At 49.1% G+C, this 16,863-nt stretch overlaps 1 protein-coding gene across 4 annotated transcripts in view; it reads left to right on the top strand.

Moving 5' to 3' along the window:
* Positions 1-16,863, top strand: part of LOC138650878 (uncharacterized) — a 42,651-nt gene that overhangs the window by 13,669 nt on the left and 12,119 nt on the right. For all 4 annotated transcript variants that reach the window (XM_069740731.1, XM_069740733.1, XM_069740730.1 and 1 more), the window contains 7 exons: positions 280-433; positions 11,788-11,859; positions 12,865-12,953; positions 13,344-13,500; positions 13,577-13,654; positions 15,317-15,408; positions 15,506-15,611. In XM_069740731.1, coding sequence (XP_069596832.1) covers positions 428-433; positions 11,788-11,859; positions 12,865-12,953; positions 13,344-13,500; positions 13,577-13,654; positions 15,317-15,408; positions 15,506-15,611 — 600 coding nt within the window. In that variant the 5' untranslated portion in view covers positions 280-427. The remainder of the gene's footprint in view (positions 1-279; positions 434-11,787; positions 11,860-12,864; positions 12,954-13,343; positions 13,501-13,576; positions 13,655-15,316; positions 15,409-15,505; positions 15,612-16,863) is intronic.

The raw sequence follows: 16,863 nt of genomic DNA, 5'->3' as shown, positions 1-16,863 counted from the left end.
TACTGATCCTGAGTTACATCCAGTATTATACTCCAGAGCTGCACTCACTATTCTGCTGGTGCAGTCACTGTGTACATACATTACATTACGGATCCTGAGTTACCTCCTGTATTATACCCCAGAGCTGCACTCACTATTCTGCTGGTGCATTCACTGTGTACATACATTACATTACTGATCCTGTATTATTCTCCAGAGCTGCGCTCTTCACACCGTGACTCCGCTGTCTGTTTAGAGGGGGATCTCCTATGTGTGACTCTGACCCTCCTTTTCCATCAGATACAAACACTATGAACGTTGGGCGACGGCCAATGACTTCCCAGTGGACAATATCATTAATGATGGGACAACCACCTATGACTCGCGGCTCGGAGCAGTTGCTGACTTGGAGCTCGCAATATCCAGCAGGAAACTGAATGATGATATCATGGTGGTGAGTGTCATCGTCTAAAGGGTGGAATGTCTGCAGCTGGTGCTGTACAGGTTAGAGGGGCATTAATCTGTTACATAGAAGCAAATACCCTGTGTAACCATGGAGTCATATGATAAGACTCTCTGTATGCACCACCACAAGAAGGCGCTCATGAGCCGACATCAGATGGTTGTATTATGGGATTTCAAAGTTGGCTGCATACAGAATCTTATCATGTATCTCTGTATACAGGGAGCTCCCCCTAGTGGTGGCTGCAGACATAATCTTATCATGTATCTCTGTATACAGGGAGCTCCCCCCAGTGGTGGCTGCAGACAGGATCTTATCATGTATCTCTGTATACAGGGAGCTCCCCCTAGTGGTGGCTGCAGACAGGATCTTATCATGTATCTCTGTATACAGGGAGCTCCCCCTAGTGGTGGCTGCAGACAGGATCTTATCATGTATCTCTGTATACAGGGAGCTCCCCCTAGTGGTGGCTGCAGACAGGATCTTATCATGTATCTCTGTATACAGGGAGCTCCCCCTAGTGGTGGCTGCAGACAGGATCTTATCATGTATCTCTGTATACAGGGAGCTCCCCCTAGTGGTGGCTGCAGACAGGACCTTATCATGTATCTCTGTATACAGGGAGCTCCCCCTAGTGGTGGCTACAGACAGAATCTTATCATGTATCTCTGTATACAGGGAGCTCCCCCCAGTGGTGGCTGCAGACAGGATCTTATCATGTATCTCTGTATACAGGGAGCTCCCCCTAGTGGTGGCTGCAGACAGGATCTTATCATGTATCTCTGTATACAGGGAGCTCCCCCCAGTGGTGGCTGCAGACAGGATCTTATCATGTATCTCTGTATACAGGGAGCTCCCCCTAGTGGTGATTGCAGACAGGATCTTATCATGTATCTCTGTATACAGGGAGCTCCCCCTAGTGGTGGCTACAGACAGGATCTCATCATGTATCTCTGTGTACAGGGAGCTCCCCCTAGTGGTGGATGCAGACAGGATCTTATGATGTATCTCTGTATACAGGGAGCTCCCCCTAGTGGTTGCTGCAGACAGGATCTCATCATGTATCTCTGTATACAGGGAGCTCCCCCTAGTGGTGGCTGCAGACAGGATCTTATCATGTATTTCTGTATATAGGGAGCTCCCCCTAGTGGTGACTGCAGACAGGATCTTATCATGTATCTCTGTATACAGGGAGCTCCCCCTAGTGGTGGCTGCAGACAGGATCTTATGTATCTCTGTATACAGGGAGCTCCCCTGTTATGACCTGGTGGTCAGGACAATAATGTACCTGGTGGTTAAGAGCACACGGAATGACCTGATAGTTACTGATAATAAAGGACGAGCTCTGGGACGTGGGAACTCTGCTGACCGCAATCCCTAATCCTATCAAACACACTAGAAATAGCCGTGGATTGCGCCTAACGCTCCCTATGCAACTCGGCACAGCCTAAGGAACTAGCTAGCCCTGAAGATAGAAAAATAAAGCCTACCTTGCCTCAGAGAAATTCCCCAAAGGAAAAGGCAGCCCCCCACATATGACTGTGAGTAAAGATGAAAATACAAACACAGAGATGAAATAGATTTAGCAAAGTGAGGCCCGACTTACTGAACAGACCGAGGATAGGAAAGGTTACTTTGCGGTCAGCACAAAAACCTACAAAAAGACCACGCAGAGTGCGCAAAAAGACCCTCCGCACCGACTCACGGTGCGGAGGCGCTCCCTCTGCGTCCCAGAGCTTTCAGCAAGTAATACAACAATAAAAATAGCAAGCTGGACAGAAAAATGGCAAACCAAAGAAATACAAGCTGGAACTTAGCTTCTGCTGGGAAGACAGGTCACAAGAACGATCCAGGAGTGAACTAGACCAATACTGGAACATAGACAGGTGGCATGGAGCAAAGATCTAAGTGGAGTTAAATAGAGCAGCCAGCTAACGAATTAACCTCGTCACCTGTGGAAGGAAACTCAGAAACACCCACCAGAGGAAGTCCATGGATAGAACCAGCCGAAGTACCATTCATGACCACAGGAGGGAGCCTGACAACAGAATTCACAACAGTACCCCCCCCCTTGAGGAGGGGTCACCGAACCCTCACCAGAGCCCCCAGGCCGACCAGGATGAGCCAAATGAAAGGCACGAACCAGATCGGCAGCATGAACATCGGAGGCAAAGACCCAGGAATTATCTTCCTGACAATAACCCTTCCACTTGACCAGGTACTGGAGTTTCCGTCTCGAAACACGAGAATCCAAAATCTTCTCCACCACATACTCCAACTCCCCCTCAACCAACACCGGGGCAGGAGGATCAACGGATGGAACCACAGGCGCCACGTATCTCCGCAATAACGACCTATGGAACACATTATGGATGGCAAAAGAAGCAGGAAGGGCCAAACGAAATGACACAGGATTGAGAACCTCAGAAATCTTATACGGACCAATGAAACGAGGCTTAAACTTAGGAGAGGAAACCTTCATAGGAACATAACGAGACGACAACCAAACCAAATCCCCAACACGAACTCGGGGACCCACACAGCGCCGGCGGTTAGCGAAACGTTGAGCCTTCTCCTGGGACAATGTCAAATTGTCCACCACATGAGTCCAAATCTGCTGCAACCTATCCACCACAGTATCTACACCAGGACAGTCCGAAGACTCAACCTGCCCTGAAAAGAAACGAGGATGGAAACCAGAATTGCAGAAAAACGGCGAAACCAAAGTAGCCGAGCTGGCCCGATTATTAAGGGCGAACTCAGCCAACGGCAAAAAGGACACCCAATCATCCTGATCAGCAGAAACAAAGCATCTCAGATATGTTTCCAAAGTTTGATTAGTTCGTTCGGTCTGGCCATTTGTCTGAGGATGGAAAGCCGAGGAAAAAGACAAATCAATGCCCATCCTAGCACAAAAGGATCACCAAAACCTCGAAACAAACTGGGAACCTCTGTCAGAAACGATGTTCTCCGGAATACCATGTAAACGAACCAAATCAGAGGAGGAAGGCAATTTAGACAAAGATACCAAATGGACCATCTTAGAAAAGCGATTACAAACCACCCAAATGACCGACATCTTTTGAGAGACGGGGAGATCCGAAATAAAATCCATAGAAATATGCGTCCAGGGCCTCTTCGGGACCGGCAAGGGCAAAAGCAACCCACTGGCACGAGAACAGCAGGGCTTAGCCCGAGCACAAGTCCCACAGGACTGCACAAAAGAACGCACATCCCGTGACAGACGGCCACCAGAAGGATCTAGCCACCAAATCTCTGGTACCAAGGATTCCAGGATGCCCAGCCAACACTGAACAATGAATCTCAGAGATAACTCTACTAGTCCATCTATCAGGGACAAACAGTTTCTCCGCTGGGCAACGGTCAGGTCTATCAGCCTGAAATTTTTGCAGCACCCGCCGCAAATCAGGGGAGATGGCAGACAAAATTACCCCCTCTTTGAGAATACCCGCCGGCTCAGGAACACCCGGAGAGTCAGGCACAAAACTCCTTGACAGGGCATCAGCCTTCACATTCTTAGAGCCCGGAAGGTACGAAACCACAAAATCAAAACGGGAGAAAAATAACGACCATCGAGCCTGTCTCGGATTCAACCGTTTGGCAGACTCAAGATTAGTCAAATTCTTGTGATCTGTCAAGACCACCACGCGATGCTTGGCTCCTTCCAGCCAATGACGCCACTCCTTGAACGCCCACTTCATGGCCAACAACTCACGATTACCAACATCATAGTTACGCTCAGCAGGCGAAAACTTTCTAGAAAAGAAAGCACATGGCTTCATCACCGAGCCATCAGAACTTCTTTGCGACAAAACAGCCCCTGCTCCAATCTCAGAAGCATCAACCTCAACCTGAAACGGGAGCGAAACATCTGGCTGGCACAACACAGGGGCAGAAGAAAAACGACGCTTCAACTCCTGAAAAGCCTCTACAGCCGCAGAAGACCAATTGACCACATCAGCACCCTTCTTGGTCAAATCAGTCAACGGTTTAGCAACAGTAGAAAAATTAGCGATGAAGCGCCGATAAAAATTAGCAAAGCCCAGGAACTTTTGCAGGCTCTTCACAGATGTCGGCTGAGTCCAATCGTAAATGGCCTGGACTTTAACAGGGTCCATCTCGATAGTAGAAGGGGAAAAAATGAACCCCAAAAATGAAACCTTCTGAACTCCAAAGAGACACTTTGACCCCTTCACAAACAAGGAATTCGCACGAATGACCTGGAACACCATTCTGACCTGCTTCACATGAGACTCCCAATCACCCGAAAAGACCAAAATATCATCCAAATACACAATCAGGAATTTATCCAGGTACTCTCGGAAGATGTCATGCATAAAGGACTGAAATACTGATGGAGCATTGGAAAGCCCGGATGGCATAACCAGGTACTAAAAATGGCCCTCGGGCGTATTTAATGCTGTTTTCCATTCATCGCCTTGTTTAACCCCTTAATGACCGCCAATACGTCTTTTAACTGACCTGAGATATAAGAGAATAGCCTCCCCATTCAGATGACAATCCAGCATCTGTTGGTTGTACACTATAGCTGACAACTTGCTGTATCAGCCACGATCAGTATTTGCGCCTTCTAAATCTGTTTAACCCCTTAGATGCTGCTGTCAATAGTGACTACATCATTATAAATGGTCAACAGAGTGTGGGGGCTTCTTCTTTATCCCAATTGGTGCCCTCGGATCATGATTTTGTTGTCCTGATGTTTGCGATGGCAATTCATGACCAAATAGTGGCCTTAGAGTCTGCCGGCTATAGTAATCTGTTTAGAAGTTAGCAACATTTAGGTGGTAAAAATACACATTTTCATTTCGGTCATGCCATTTTGCATTAATTCCTGTAAAGCACCTGAAGGGTTAATAAACTACCTGACAGCAGTTTTCAATATGTTTAGGGGTGCTGTTTTTAAAATGGTATCACATTTGGGGGCTTCCCAATATATGGGACCCCTAAAGCCACTTTAAACATGGATAAGTCCCTAAAAAAATAAATGTGGTAAATTTCTTTGAAAAAATGAAAAATTGCTGCTACATTTTTAAACCTCCTAAAATGCTAACAAAATAAAATAACATTTTACAAATGGTGCTGATGTAAAGCCGACATGTGGGAAATGTTATTTATTAATGGTTTGCTGTTGTATGACTATCTGGATTAAAGGGATAATTATTCAAATTTAGAAAATTGCTAATTTTTTAACATTTTTCTCAAATTTTTTATATTTTTTATAAATAAACACAAAAAATGTTGAACTAAATTTACCATTATCATAAAGTATAATGTGTCACGAAAAAACAATCTCAAAATCACTGGGATTTGTTGAAGCGTTGCAGAGTTATTACCACATAAAGTGACACTGGTCAGATTTCAAAAATTTGGCTCGGTCACTAAGGGGTTAATACGCACAAGATTATACGCCCCTCGAAGATCTATCTTGGTGAACCAACTAGCCCCTTTAATACGAGCAAACAAATCAGACAGCAACGGCAAAGGGTACTGAAATTTGACTGTAATTTTATTAAGAAGGCGGTAATCAATACAAGGTCTCAAAGAACCATCCTTCTTGGCCACAAAAAAAAAACCCTGCTCCTAACGGTGATGACGACGGGCGAATATGGCCTTTCTCCAAGGATTCCTTTATATAACTCCGCATAGCGGCGTGCTCTGGCACAGATAAATTGAACAATCGGCCCTTAGGAAACTTACTACCAGGAATCAAATTAACTGCACAATCGCAATCCCTATGAGGAGGTAGGGCACTGGCTTTGGGCTCATCAAATACATCCCGATAATCCGACAAAAACTCTGGAACTTCAGAAGGAGTGGAAGACGAAATAGACAAAAATGGAACATCACCATGTACCCCCTGGCAACCCCAGCCGGACACAGACATAGATTTCCAGTCCAATACTGGATTATGAACCTGTAGCCATGGCAACCCCAAAACGACCACATCATGCAGATTATGCAACACCAGAAAGCGAATATCCTCCTGATGTGCAGGAGCCATGCACATGGTCAATTAGGTCCAGTACTGAGGCTTATTCTTGGCCAAAGGCGTAGCATCAATTCCTCTCAATGGAATAGGATACTGCAAGGGCTCCAAGAAAAAACCACAACGCCTGGCAAACTCCAAGTCCATCAAATTCAGAGCAGCGCCTGAATCCACAAATGACATAACTGAATAGGATGACAAAGAGCAAATCAGAGTAACAGACAATAGAAATTTAGACTATACCGTACCAATGGTGTCAGACCTAGCGAAACGCTTAGTGCGCTTAGGACAATCGGAGATAGCATGAGTGGAATCACCACAGTAAAAACACAGCCCATTCCGACGTCTGTGTTCTTGCCGTTCAGCTCTGGTCAAAGTCCTATCACATTGCATAGGCTCAGGCCCATGTTCAGATAGTACCGCCAAATGGTGCACAGCTTTACGCTCACGCAAGCGTCGATCGATCTGAATGGCCAAGGACATAGACTCATTCAGACCAGCAGGCATGGGAAACCCCACCATGACATCCTTAAGGGCTTCAGAGAGACCCTTTCTGAAGATTGCTGCCAGGGCACATTCATTCCACTGAGTGAGCACAGACCACTTTCTAAACTTCTGACAATATATCTCCGCTTCATCCTGACCCTGACACAAAGCCAGCAAGATTTTCTCTGTCTGATCCACTGAATTAGGTTCGTCATAAAGCAATTCAAGCGCCAGGAAAAACGCATCAACATCACGCAATGCCGGATCTCCTGGCGCAAGGGAAAATGCCCAGTCTTGAGGGTCACCACGTAACAAAGAAATAATGATCTTGTTGAACAGGGTCACCTGAGGAGCGAGGTTTCAAGGCAAGAAACAATTTACAATTATTTTTGAAATTCAAGAACTTAGATCTATCACCAAAAAACAAATCAGGAATTGGAATCCTAGGCTCTGACATCGGATTCTGAACCACAAAATCTTGAATGTTTTGTACCCTTGTAGTGAGATTATCCATCCAAGAGGACAGACCTTGAATGTCAATGTTTACACCAGTGTCCTGAACCACCCAGAGGTAAAGGGGAAAAGAGAGACAAAACACACTGCAAAGAAAATAAAATGGTCTCAGAACTTCTCTTATCCCTCTATTGAGATGCATTAGTACTTTGGGCCACCTGTACTGTTATGACCTGGTGGTCAGGACAATAATGGACCTGGTGGTTAAGAGCACACGGAATGACCTGATAGTTACTGATAATAAAGGACGAGCTCTGGGACGTGGGAACTCTGCTGACCGCAATCCCTAATCCTATCAAACACACTAGAAATAGCCGTGGATTGCGCCTAACGCTCCCTATGCAACTCGGCACAGCCTAAGGAACTAGCTAGCCCTGAAGATAGAAAAATAAAGCCTACCTTGCCTCAGAGAAATTCCCCAAAGGAAAAGGCAGCCCCCCACATATAATGACTGTGAGTAAAGATGAAAATACAAACACAGAGATGAAATAGATTTTGCAAAGTGAGGCCCGACTTACTGAACAGACCGAGGATAGGAAAGGTTACTTTGCAGTCAGCACAAAAACCTACAAAAAGACCACGCAGAGTGCGCAAAAAGACCCTCCGCACCGACTCACGGTGCGGAGGCGCTCCCTCTGCGTCCCAGAGCTTCCAGCAAGCAAGACAACAATAAAAATAGCAAGCTGGACAGAAAAATGGCAAACCAAAGAAATACAAGCTGGAACTTCGCTTCTGCTGGGAAGACAGGTCACAAGAACGATCCAGGAGTGAACTAGACCAATACTGGAACATAGACAGGTGGCATGGAGCAAAGATCTAAGTGGAGTTAAATAGAGCAGCCAGCTAACGAATTAACCTCGTCACCTGTGGAAGGAAACTCAGAAACACCCACCAGAGGAAGTCCATGGATAGAACCAGCCGAAGTACCATTCATGACCACAGGAGGGAGCCTGACAACAGAATTCACAACACTCCCCTTAGTGGTGGATGCAGACAGGATCTTATCATGTATCTCTGTATACAGGGAGCTCCCCCTAGTGGTGGCTGCAGACAGGATCTTATCATGTATCTCTGTATACAGGGTGCTCCCCCTAGTGGTGGCTGCAGACAGGATCTTATCATGTAGCTCTGTATACAGGGAGCTCCCCCTAGTGGTGGCTGCAGACAGGATCTTATCATGTATTTCTGTATACAGGGAGCTCCCCCTAGTGGTGGCTGCAGACAGGATTTTATGTACCGTATATACTCGAGTATAAGCCGAGATTTTCAGCCCAAATTTTTGGGATGAAAGTGCCCCCCTCGGCTTATACTCGAGTCACGGTAGCGGTGGGGTCGGCAGGTGAGGGGCTGAAGGCGCTGGGGTATACTTACCTAGTCCCAGCGATCCTCGCGCTGTCCCTGCCCTCCCACGGGCTTCGGCGCTGCAGTTTCTTCCTCTCTTCAGCGGTCACGTGGGACCGCTCATTACAGAAATGAATAAGCGGCTCCACCTCCCATAGGGGCGGAGCCGCTTATTCATTTCTCTAATCAGCGGTGCCGGTGACCGCTGATAGAGAAAGAAGCTGCGGCACCGAAGACAGGAGGGGACAGCGCGAGGATCGCCAGGACTAGGTGAGTATAGCATATTCACCTGTCCTCGTTCCAGCCGCCGGGCGCCGATCCATCTTCCCGGCCGGCGCCTCCATCTTCCCGGCGTCTCTGCTCTCTGACTGTTCAGGCAGAGGGCGCGATGACGCATATAGTGTGCGCGGCGCCCTCTGCCTGATCAGTCAGAGCAGAGACGCCGGGAAGATGGAGGCGCCGGAACGAGACGCCGGGAGCTGCAATCAAGGGAGGTGAGTATGTGTTTTTTTTTCTTTATTGCGGCAGCGGCGGCACAAATTTATGTGGAACATCTATGGGGCACAGTGAACGGTGCAGAGCACCGTATATGGCACAGCACAGCTATGGGGCACAGTGAACGGTGCAGAGCACCGTATATGGCACAGCACAGCTATGGGGCACAGTGAACGGTGCAGAGCACCGTATATATGGCACAGCACAGCTATGTATGGGGCACAGTGAACGGTGCAGAGCACCGTATATGGCACAGCACAGCTATGGGGCACAGTGAACGGTGCAGAGCACCGTATATGGCACAGCACAGCTATGGGGCACAGTGAACGGTGCAGGGCACCGTATATGGCACAGCACAGCTATGGGGCACAGTGAACGGTGCAGGGCACCGTATATGGCACAGCACAGCTATGGGGCACAGTGAACGGTGCAGAGCACCGTATATGGCACAGCACAGCTATGGGGCACAGTGAACGGTGCAGAGCACCGTATATGGCACAGCACAGCTATGTATGGGGCACAGTGAACGGTGCAGAGCACCGTATATGGCACAGCACAGCTATGGGGCACAGTGAACGGTGCAGAGCACCGTATATGGCACAGCACAGCTATGGGGCACAGTGAACGGTGCAGAGCACCGTATATGGCACAGCACAGCTATAGGGCACAGTGAACGGTGCAGAGCACCGTATATGGCACAGCACAGCTATGTATGGGGCACAGTGAACGGTGCAGAGCACCGTATATGGCACAGCACAGCTATGTATGGGGCACAGTGAACGGTGCAGAGCACCGTATATGGCACAGCACAGCTATGTATGGGGCACAGTGAACGGTGCAGAGCACCGTATATGGCACAGCACAGCTATGTATGGGGCACAGTGAACGGTGCAGAGCACCGTATATGGCACAGCACAGCTATGTATGGGGCACAGTGAACGGTGCAGAGCACCGTATATGGCACAGCACAGCTATGGGGCACAGTGAACGGTGCAGAGCACCGTATATGGCACAGCACAGCTATGGGGCACAGTGAACGGTGCAGAGCACCGTATATGGCACAGCACAGCTATGGGGCACAGTGAACGGTGCAGAGCACCGTATATGGCACAGCACAGCTATGGGGCACAGTGAACGGTGCAGAGCACCGTATATGGCACAGCACAGCTATGGGGCACAGTGAACGGTGCAGAGCACCGTATATGGCACAGCACAGCTATGGGGCACAGTGAACGGTGCAGAGCACCGTATATGGCACAGCACAGCTATGGGGCACAGTGAACGGTGCAGAGCACCGTATATGGCACATCTATGGGGCACAATGAACGGTGCAGAGCACCGTATATGGCACAGCTAGGGGGCACAATGAACGGTGCAGAGCACTATATGGTTCACACCTATGGGGAAATATGAACGGTGCAGAGCACTATATGGCACAGCTATGGGGAAATAATGATCTATTTTTATTTTTGAAATTCACCGGTAAATGCTGCATTTCCACCCTAGGCTTATACTCGAGTCAATAAGTTTTCCCAGTTTTTTGTGGCAAAATTAGGGGGGTCGGCTTATACTCGGGTCGGCTTATACTCGAGTATATACGGTATCTCTGTATACAGGGAGCTCCCCCTAGTTGTGGCTGCAGACAGGATCTTATCATGTATCTCTGTATACAGGGAGCTCCCCCTAGTGGTGGCTGCAGACAGAATCCTATTATGTAAGTCTATGTTTGTGAGGGATTTTAGACTCTGTAGCAGAAATTATGACTAAGGTAACGATGTAATATAAAATTAGTTAACACTGATAATAAATACTTGTAGCGGGTGCACACTGCCCTCTGGTGGTCAGGGCATTAGTGACATGTTGCACGCCTGTGTCCTGCTCTTTTCCTCCCCGACGTTCTCATGTGTTATTATTTCTCCATAATTGAGGCTCATGTATGATATTGCGTCGGCGCGGTGCGGTGAATGCACAATGACCCCCGATGTGGCCGCGGCGTCTCCAGGGTCCTGTGATCTGGATTCCTCCATGGTCCTCGGTAATAAGTGTCTTCTCCTGATGTAATGAGTGCTGGGACTCCGCGGGTTACAGCTTAGCGTTGGATATAGATTTATTTGGCCTCCGTCTCTTTAATATTTGCAGTGTTTGTCCTTTTTTGGGGAGGTGGGGGGACATCATGGCTGAACATGCGATTGTCCAATCAAAGGCAGTTGGGGATTAGTCTGTGTCAGCGGCGGTGCTGCGCTGTCTCCCGGCGTCTCCTCCGCTCTAATCAGCCTCTCGCAGCTTTTCGTCCTCCGCTCCTCTGTAATTGATGGTGATAACGCTGCGCGCTCGATGCCGCGGCACACGCCGGCCGCTGCTGCAGAATCCAAATTCACTGACAGCGGAGATGTGATGTGTCCGTGTGTAGCGGAGGGGGAGGGGAGGCGTCCGGCCGCCATTGTTCTGCTGCTTACTTTATTCTCTGACTTCCTCCGCTCAGATCGCTGCTGACATGTTATGTGCCGACCAGAACTTTGACATGGCCCAAGTGCAGAAGTTCTTCAGGCTGAAGGTAAAGTGTCCGGCCCTGGCTCCGGTGCCGCTGCGGGTGTTTATTGTTTTCTGGGGTTTTATTATTTCTCTGGTAGATGGCACGGTGTCAGATATAATGACTGGCAGCACCACGCCTGAGTGGCGGAGAGGCCACTTGTGACTGGTGGAGGCCACACATGACTGCCGGAGGCTGGGGGTGGGGACGCACGTGACTGGCGGAGGCTGGGGGGGGCCACATGTGACTGCTGGAGGCTGGGTGTGGGGGATGGTGACATGTGACTGGGGGAGGGGGGATGGTGACACGTGACTGGCGGAGGCTGGGAAGTGGTGACATGTGACTGGTGGAGGCTGGGGGGGCCACATGTGAGTGGCGGAGGCTTGGGGGACCAAATGTGACTGGTGAAGGCTGCAGGGGCCAAATGTAACTGGTGAAGGCTGGGGGGGTGGCGCCACACATGACTGCCGGAGGCTGGGGGGGATGGTGACATATGTGACTGGCGGAGGGGGGGGGGGGGGGTGGTGGTGCCACACGTGACTGGCGGAGGCACCACACGGGAAAGCCGGAGGCTGAGGGGGTGACACACATGACTGGGGGGGGGCACACGTGACTGGCGGAGGCTGGGGGGGTGACACACGTGACTGGGGGGGCACACGTGACTGGCGGAGGCTGGGGGGGTGACACGTGACTGGGGGGGGCACACGTGACTGGCGGAGGCTGGGGGGGGTGACACACGTGACTGGGGGGGGGGCACATGTGACTGCCGGAGGCTGCGGAGGGGGGTGTGACACACGTGACTGCCGGAGGCTGGGGGTGGCCACACGTGACTGCTGATAGGATTATGGTGATGCCTCACGCTGTGTAGGAGGTGATGGTTTGGGCCCCCATAGGGGTTATCGTGGGCGTGGGAGAGTCCATTGTTGTGGAGTCCGTGGCTCTGATGGCTGTGGAGCGGGTGACGTTGTCGTGACCTCTTCCTGTGGCTCCAGGTTTCTCCGTCTTTATCGTTTCCTTGTCTTGTTTTAGGGCGGTGAGCTGGCAATCTATTATGAGATGGAAGAAGGTGAATGTCCGTCTTCCCGGGGGATAGTAGAAGTCTGTCCAGACACTCACCGGTGAGACCCCAATATACCGTGAGCTGATATACGGACTATAAGCCGCCATACAGCACAGGCTCTCACCCACAGACCATGCAGACCCCCGCAGAGAGCGGCCTCCGAACCACAGATTGAGTGATGCCCCCAATGTCATCCATGAGCCGCCTCAGATTCAGTGCGGTCACAGATAAGACCCCCAGCATTGGTCTGCAGTATATTAATGCATGGAAGGGGGGCTACAGTGAGGACTGACACAGGTGGAGCAGAATCCAGTGCAGGGGCAGGTAATTGTCATTCGGGGTCTGTGGAAAGCTGAGTGACCCTTCTCCTCCCAGAGGACTGTAATATTGACCCTAGTGTGACGGATACTATGAGGTTCCTCAGTTCCGAGTTATCGTCTCTCTATAGAATTACACGTTTTTTGGAGAAGCCCCCACAAGGCGAGACCCTCTCGAGACTGGCCAGCGTGGTCTTCTACTGCTTCCAGAGGCAAACGCTGCCGACCCTCGAAACCTTTCTAAGCCGCTTCCCAAAGACTGAAGACCGAGTGCTGGGCAGATACATGGTAACAACGTATCAATGTTCTAGATCTCGGCATTCTGTCACCTGCTACATTGTAACCGATCTCTGCTCCTGACCAGGAATGGCTGATAAACTCCGCCGCCGTCCCCGTGTACGGCATGAAGCTGCCCACCGGCTTCCAGCTCATAGGACAAGTGGTGAGTGTGTGCAGCCAATCAGCAGCCAGATATGTGGTGATCGGGAGCACGCTGGTATAACCTGGGCATGTTCTGTATATGATTATATATGTACAGCTGAAATAACCCGGGTGTCTCCTGTATATAATTATATATGTACAGCCGGTATAACCTGGGTGTGTCCTGTATATGATTATATATGTACAGCCGGTATAACCTGGGCATCTCCTGTATATAATTATATATGTACAGCTGTTATAACCTGGGCATCTCCTGTATATAATTATATATGTACAGCTGGTATAACCTAGACATCTCCTGTATATAATTATATATGTACAGCTGGTATAACCTGGACATCTCCTGTATATAATTATATATGTACAGCTGGTATATCCTGGACATCTCCTATATATAATTATATATGTACAGCTGGTATAACCTGGGCATCTCCTGTATATAATTATATATGTACAGCCGGTATAACCTGGGTGTGTCCTGTATATGATTATATATGTACAGCCGGTATAACCTGGGCATCTCCTGTATATAATTATATATGTACAGCTGTTATAACCTGGGCATCTCCTGTATATAATTATATATGTACAGCTGGTATAACCTAGACATCTCCTGTATATAATTATATATGTACAGCTGGTATAACCTGGGCATCTCCTGTATATAATTATATATGTACAGCTGGTATATCCTGGACATCTCCTATATATAATTATATATGTGCAGCTGGTATAACCTAGACATCTCCTGTATATAATTATATATGTACAGCTGGTATAACCTGGACATCTCCTGTATATAATTATATATGTACAGCTGGTATAACCTGGGCATCTCCAGTATATAATTATATATGTACAGCTGGTATAACCCGGGCATCTCCTGTATATAATTATATATGTACAGCTGGTATATCCTGGACATCTCCTGTATATAATTATATATGTACAGCTGGTATATCCTGGGCATCTCCAGTATATAATTATATATGTACAGCTGGTATAACCTAGACATCTCCTGTATATAATTATATATGTACAGCTGGTATAACCTGGGCATCTCCTGTATATAATTATATATGTACAGCTGGTATATCCTGGACATCTCCTGTATATAATTATATATGTGCAGCTGGTATAACCTAGACATCTCCTGTATATAATTATATATGTACAGCTGGTATAACCTGGACATCTCCTGTATATAATTATATATGTACAGCTGGTATAACCTGGGCATCTCCTGTATATAATTATATATGTACAGCTGGTATATCCTGGGCATCTCCTGTATATAATTATATATGTACAGCTGGTATCTCCTGTATATAATTATATATGTACAGCTGGTATATCCTGGACATCTCCTGTATATAATTATATATGTACAGCTGGTATAACCTGGGCATCTCCAGTATATAATTATATATGTACAGCTGGTATATCCTGGACATCTCCTGTATATAATTATATATGTACAGCTGGTATAACCTGGGCATCTACTGTATATAATTATATATGTACAGCTGGTATAACCTGGGCATCTCCCGTATATATTTATATATGTACAGCCGGTATAACCTGGGCATCTCCTGTAATTATATATGCACAGCTGGTATAACCTGAGTGTTTTTCTTGTGTGCTGCCATCCTGTATTTCCTAGGGATTGCCAGATTACACTAAGTGGTTGGCTCTCTACTCTGCGGTGAAGAATCAGCCGCGGGTGAAGGCGATCACCTGCAGATCATATGCCAGGTAGTGAGCACACTCCCCCGGATCAGTGGCGCCTTCTCCTGGGAATGCTGGTGATCTTCCAGTTTGTTTGACCTGTTTACTTCTTTCCCTTCCTCAGAATAGGGATTATTGGGAACCCCTCGGACGGATATTATGGGAAGACGATTTCTATGACGATTTCTAACTTTTGGGCTGAGGTCACGATCTCCGAGAGTAAAAAGCTGGTAAGAGGCGCTGGGGCGTCCATCATCCCCGATGTTCATGGGGCTGTCTGTGGGAATAACTTTGCCTTTAATCTTCTGTCCATGAGATAAGTGTCAGGAGAGGAGAGGCCGCCTGTGCTCCTCCTCTGCCGCCTGTGCTCCTCCTCTGCCGCCTGTGCTCCTCCTCTGCCGCCTGTGCTCCTCCTCTGCCGCCTGTGCTCCTCCTCTGCCGCCTGTGCTCCTCCTCTGCCGCCTGTGCTCCTCCTCTGCCGCCTGTGCTCCTCCTCCGCCGCCTGTGCTCCTCCTCCGCCGCCTGTGCTCCTCCTCCGCCGCCTGTGCTCCTCCTCCGCCGCCTGTGCTCCTCCTCCGCCGCCTGTGCTCCTCCTCCGCCGCCTGTGCTCCTCCTCCGCCGCCCGTGCTCCTCCTCCGCCGCCCGTGCTCCTCCTCCGCCGCCCGTGCTCCTCCTCCGCCGCCCGTGCTCCTCCTCCGCCGCCCGTGCTCCTCCTCCGCCGCCCGCGCTCCTCCTCCGCCGCCCGCGCTCCTCCTCCGTCGCCCGCGCTCCTCCGCCGCCTGCGCGCCACCGCCTGTGCTCCTCCGTCCTCCCTTCGCTCTCATTATTTGGAGGTTTTTAGTCTAATAATCATCCGCTAAGTGCAAAATATGTAAATGTGCCCTTTATCTGAGCCCCCGCAAGCGACCTTCCGGGGAGAGGGATGAGGACGCGGGGTGGACAGTGCCGCATTGTATCCGGGGTGGCGGGCTGGGACTTGTAGTCATCCTCATTTTCTGATTGCTTTCAGCCCGGTTCAAAGCTTATGGCTTAAAGCGTCTGAAAATGTAATGAGCGGAAAGGGTCTGACATGATGACAGGACTGTAATTAGCGGTAATGGCCTCTTCTCCGCTCCGCGCCGCTCTGAGCCGCATCGATCACACGATTTATTGTCTTTTGTAAAATGCTTCCAGGCGGCAGGTTTCATCTTCTTCTGACAACCAGGGCTCCACTATTAGTTTTCAGCTGTTTTCCTCATGGTCTTCGGACCCCCAACAGCTCCCGTATTTGACTCGTCATACCCAGACTGTGACCTTCTAAAAAGATCCGCATCATCGCCTCCTGAAATCCTCTGTGCTGCTGGATTATGTTACTTCCTCACATTCTATTACCCGTGTCCCCTGCTGATAATGACGCAGCCCCTGTAAAGCCCCCGTCACACACAGCGAGATCGCTAGCGAGATCGCTGAGTTTTGTGACGCAACAGCGATCTCAGTAGCGAT

The sequence above is a fragment of the Ranitomeya imitator genome, chromosome 10 (assembly GCF_032444005.1).
Source record: "Ranitomeya imitator isolate aRanImi1 chromosome 10, aRanImi1.pri, whole genome shotgun sequence".
Classification (NCBI taxonomy): Eukaryota; Metazoa; Chordata; class Amphibia; order Anura; family Dendrobatidae; genus Ranitomeya; species Ranitomeya imitator.
This window is presented reverse-complemented; position numbering and strand designations above follow the sequence as displayed.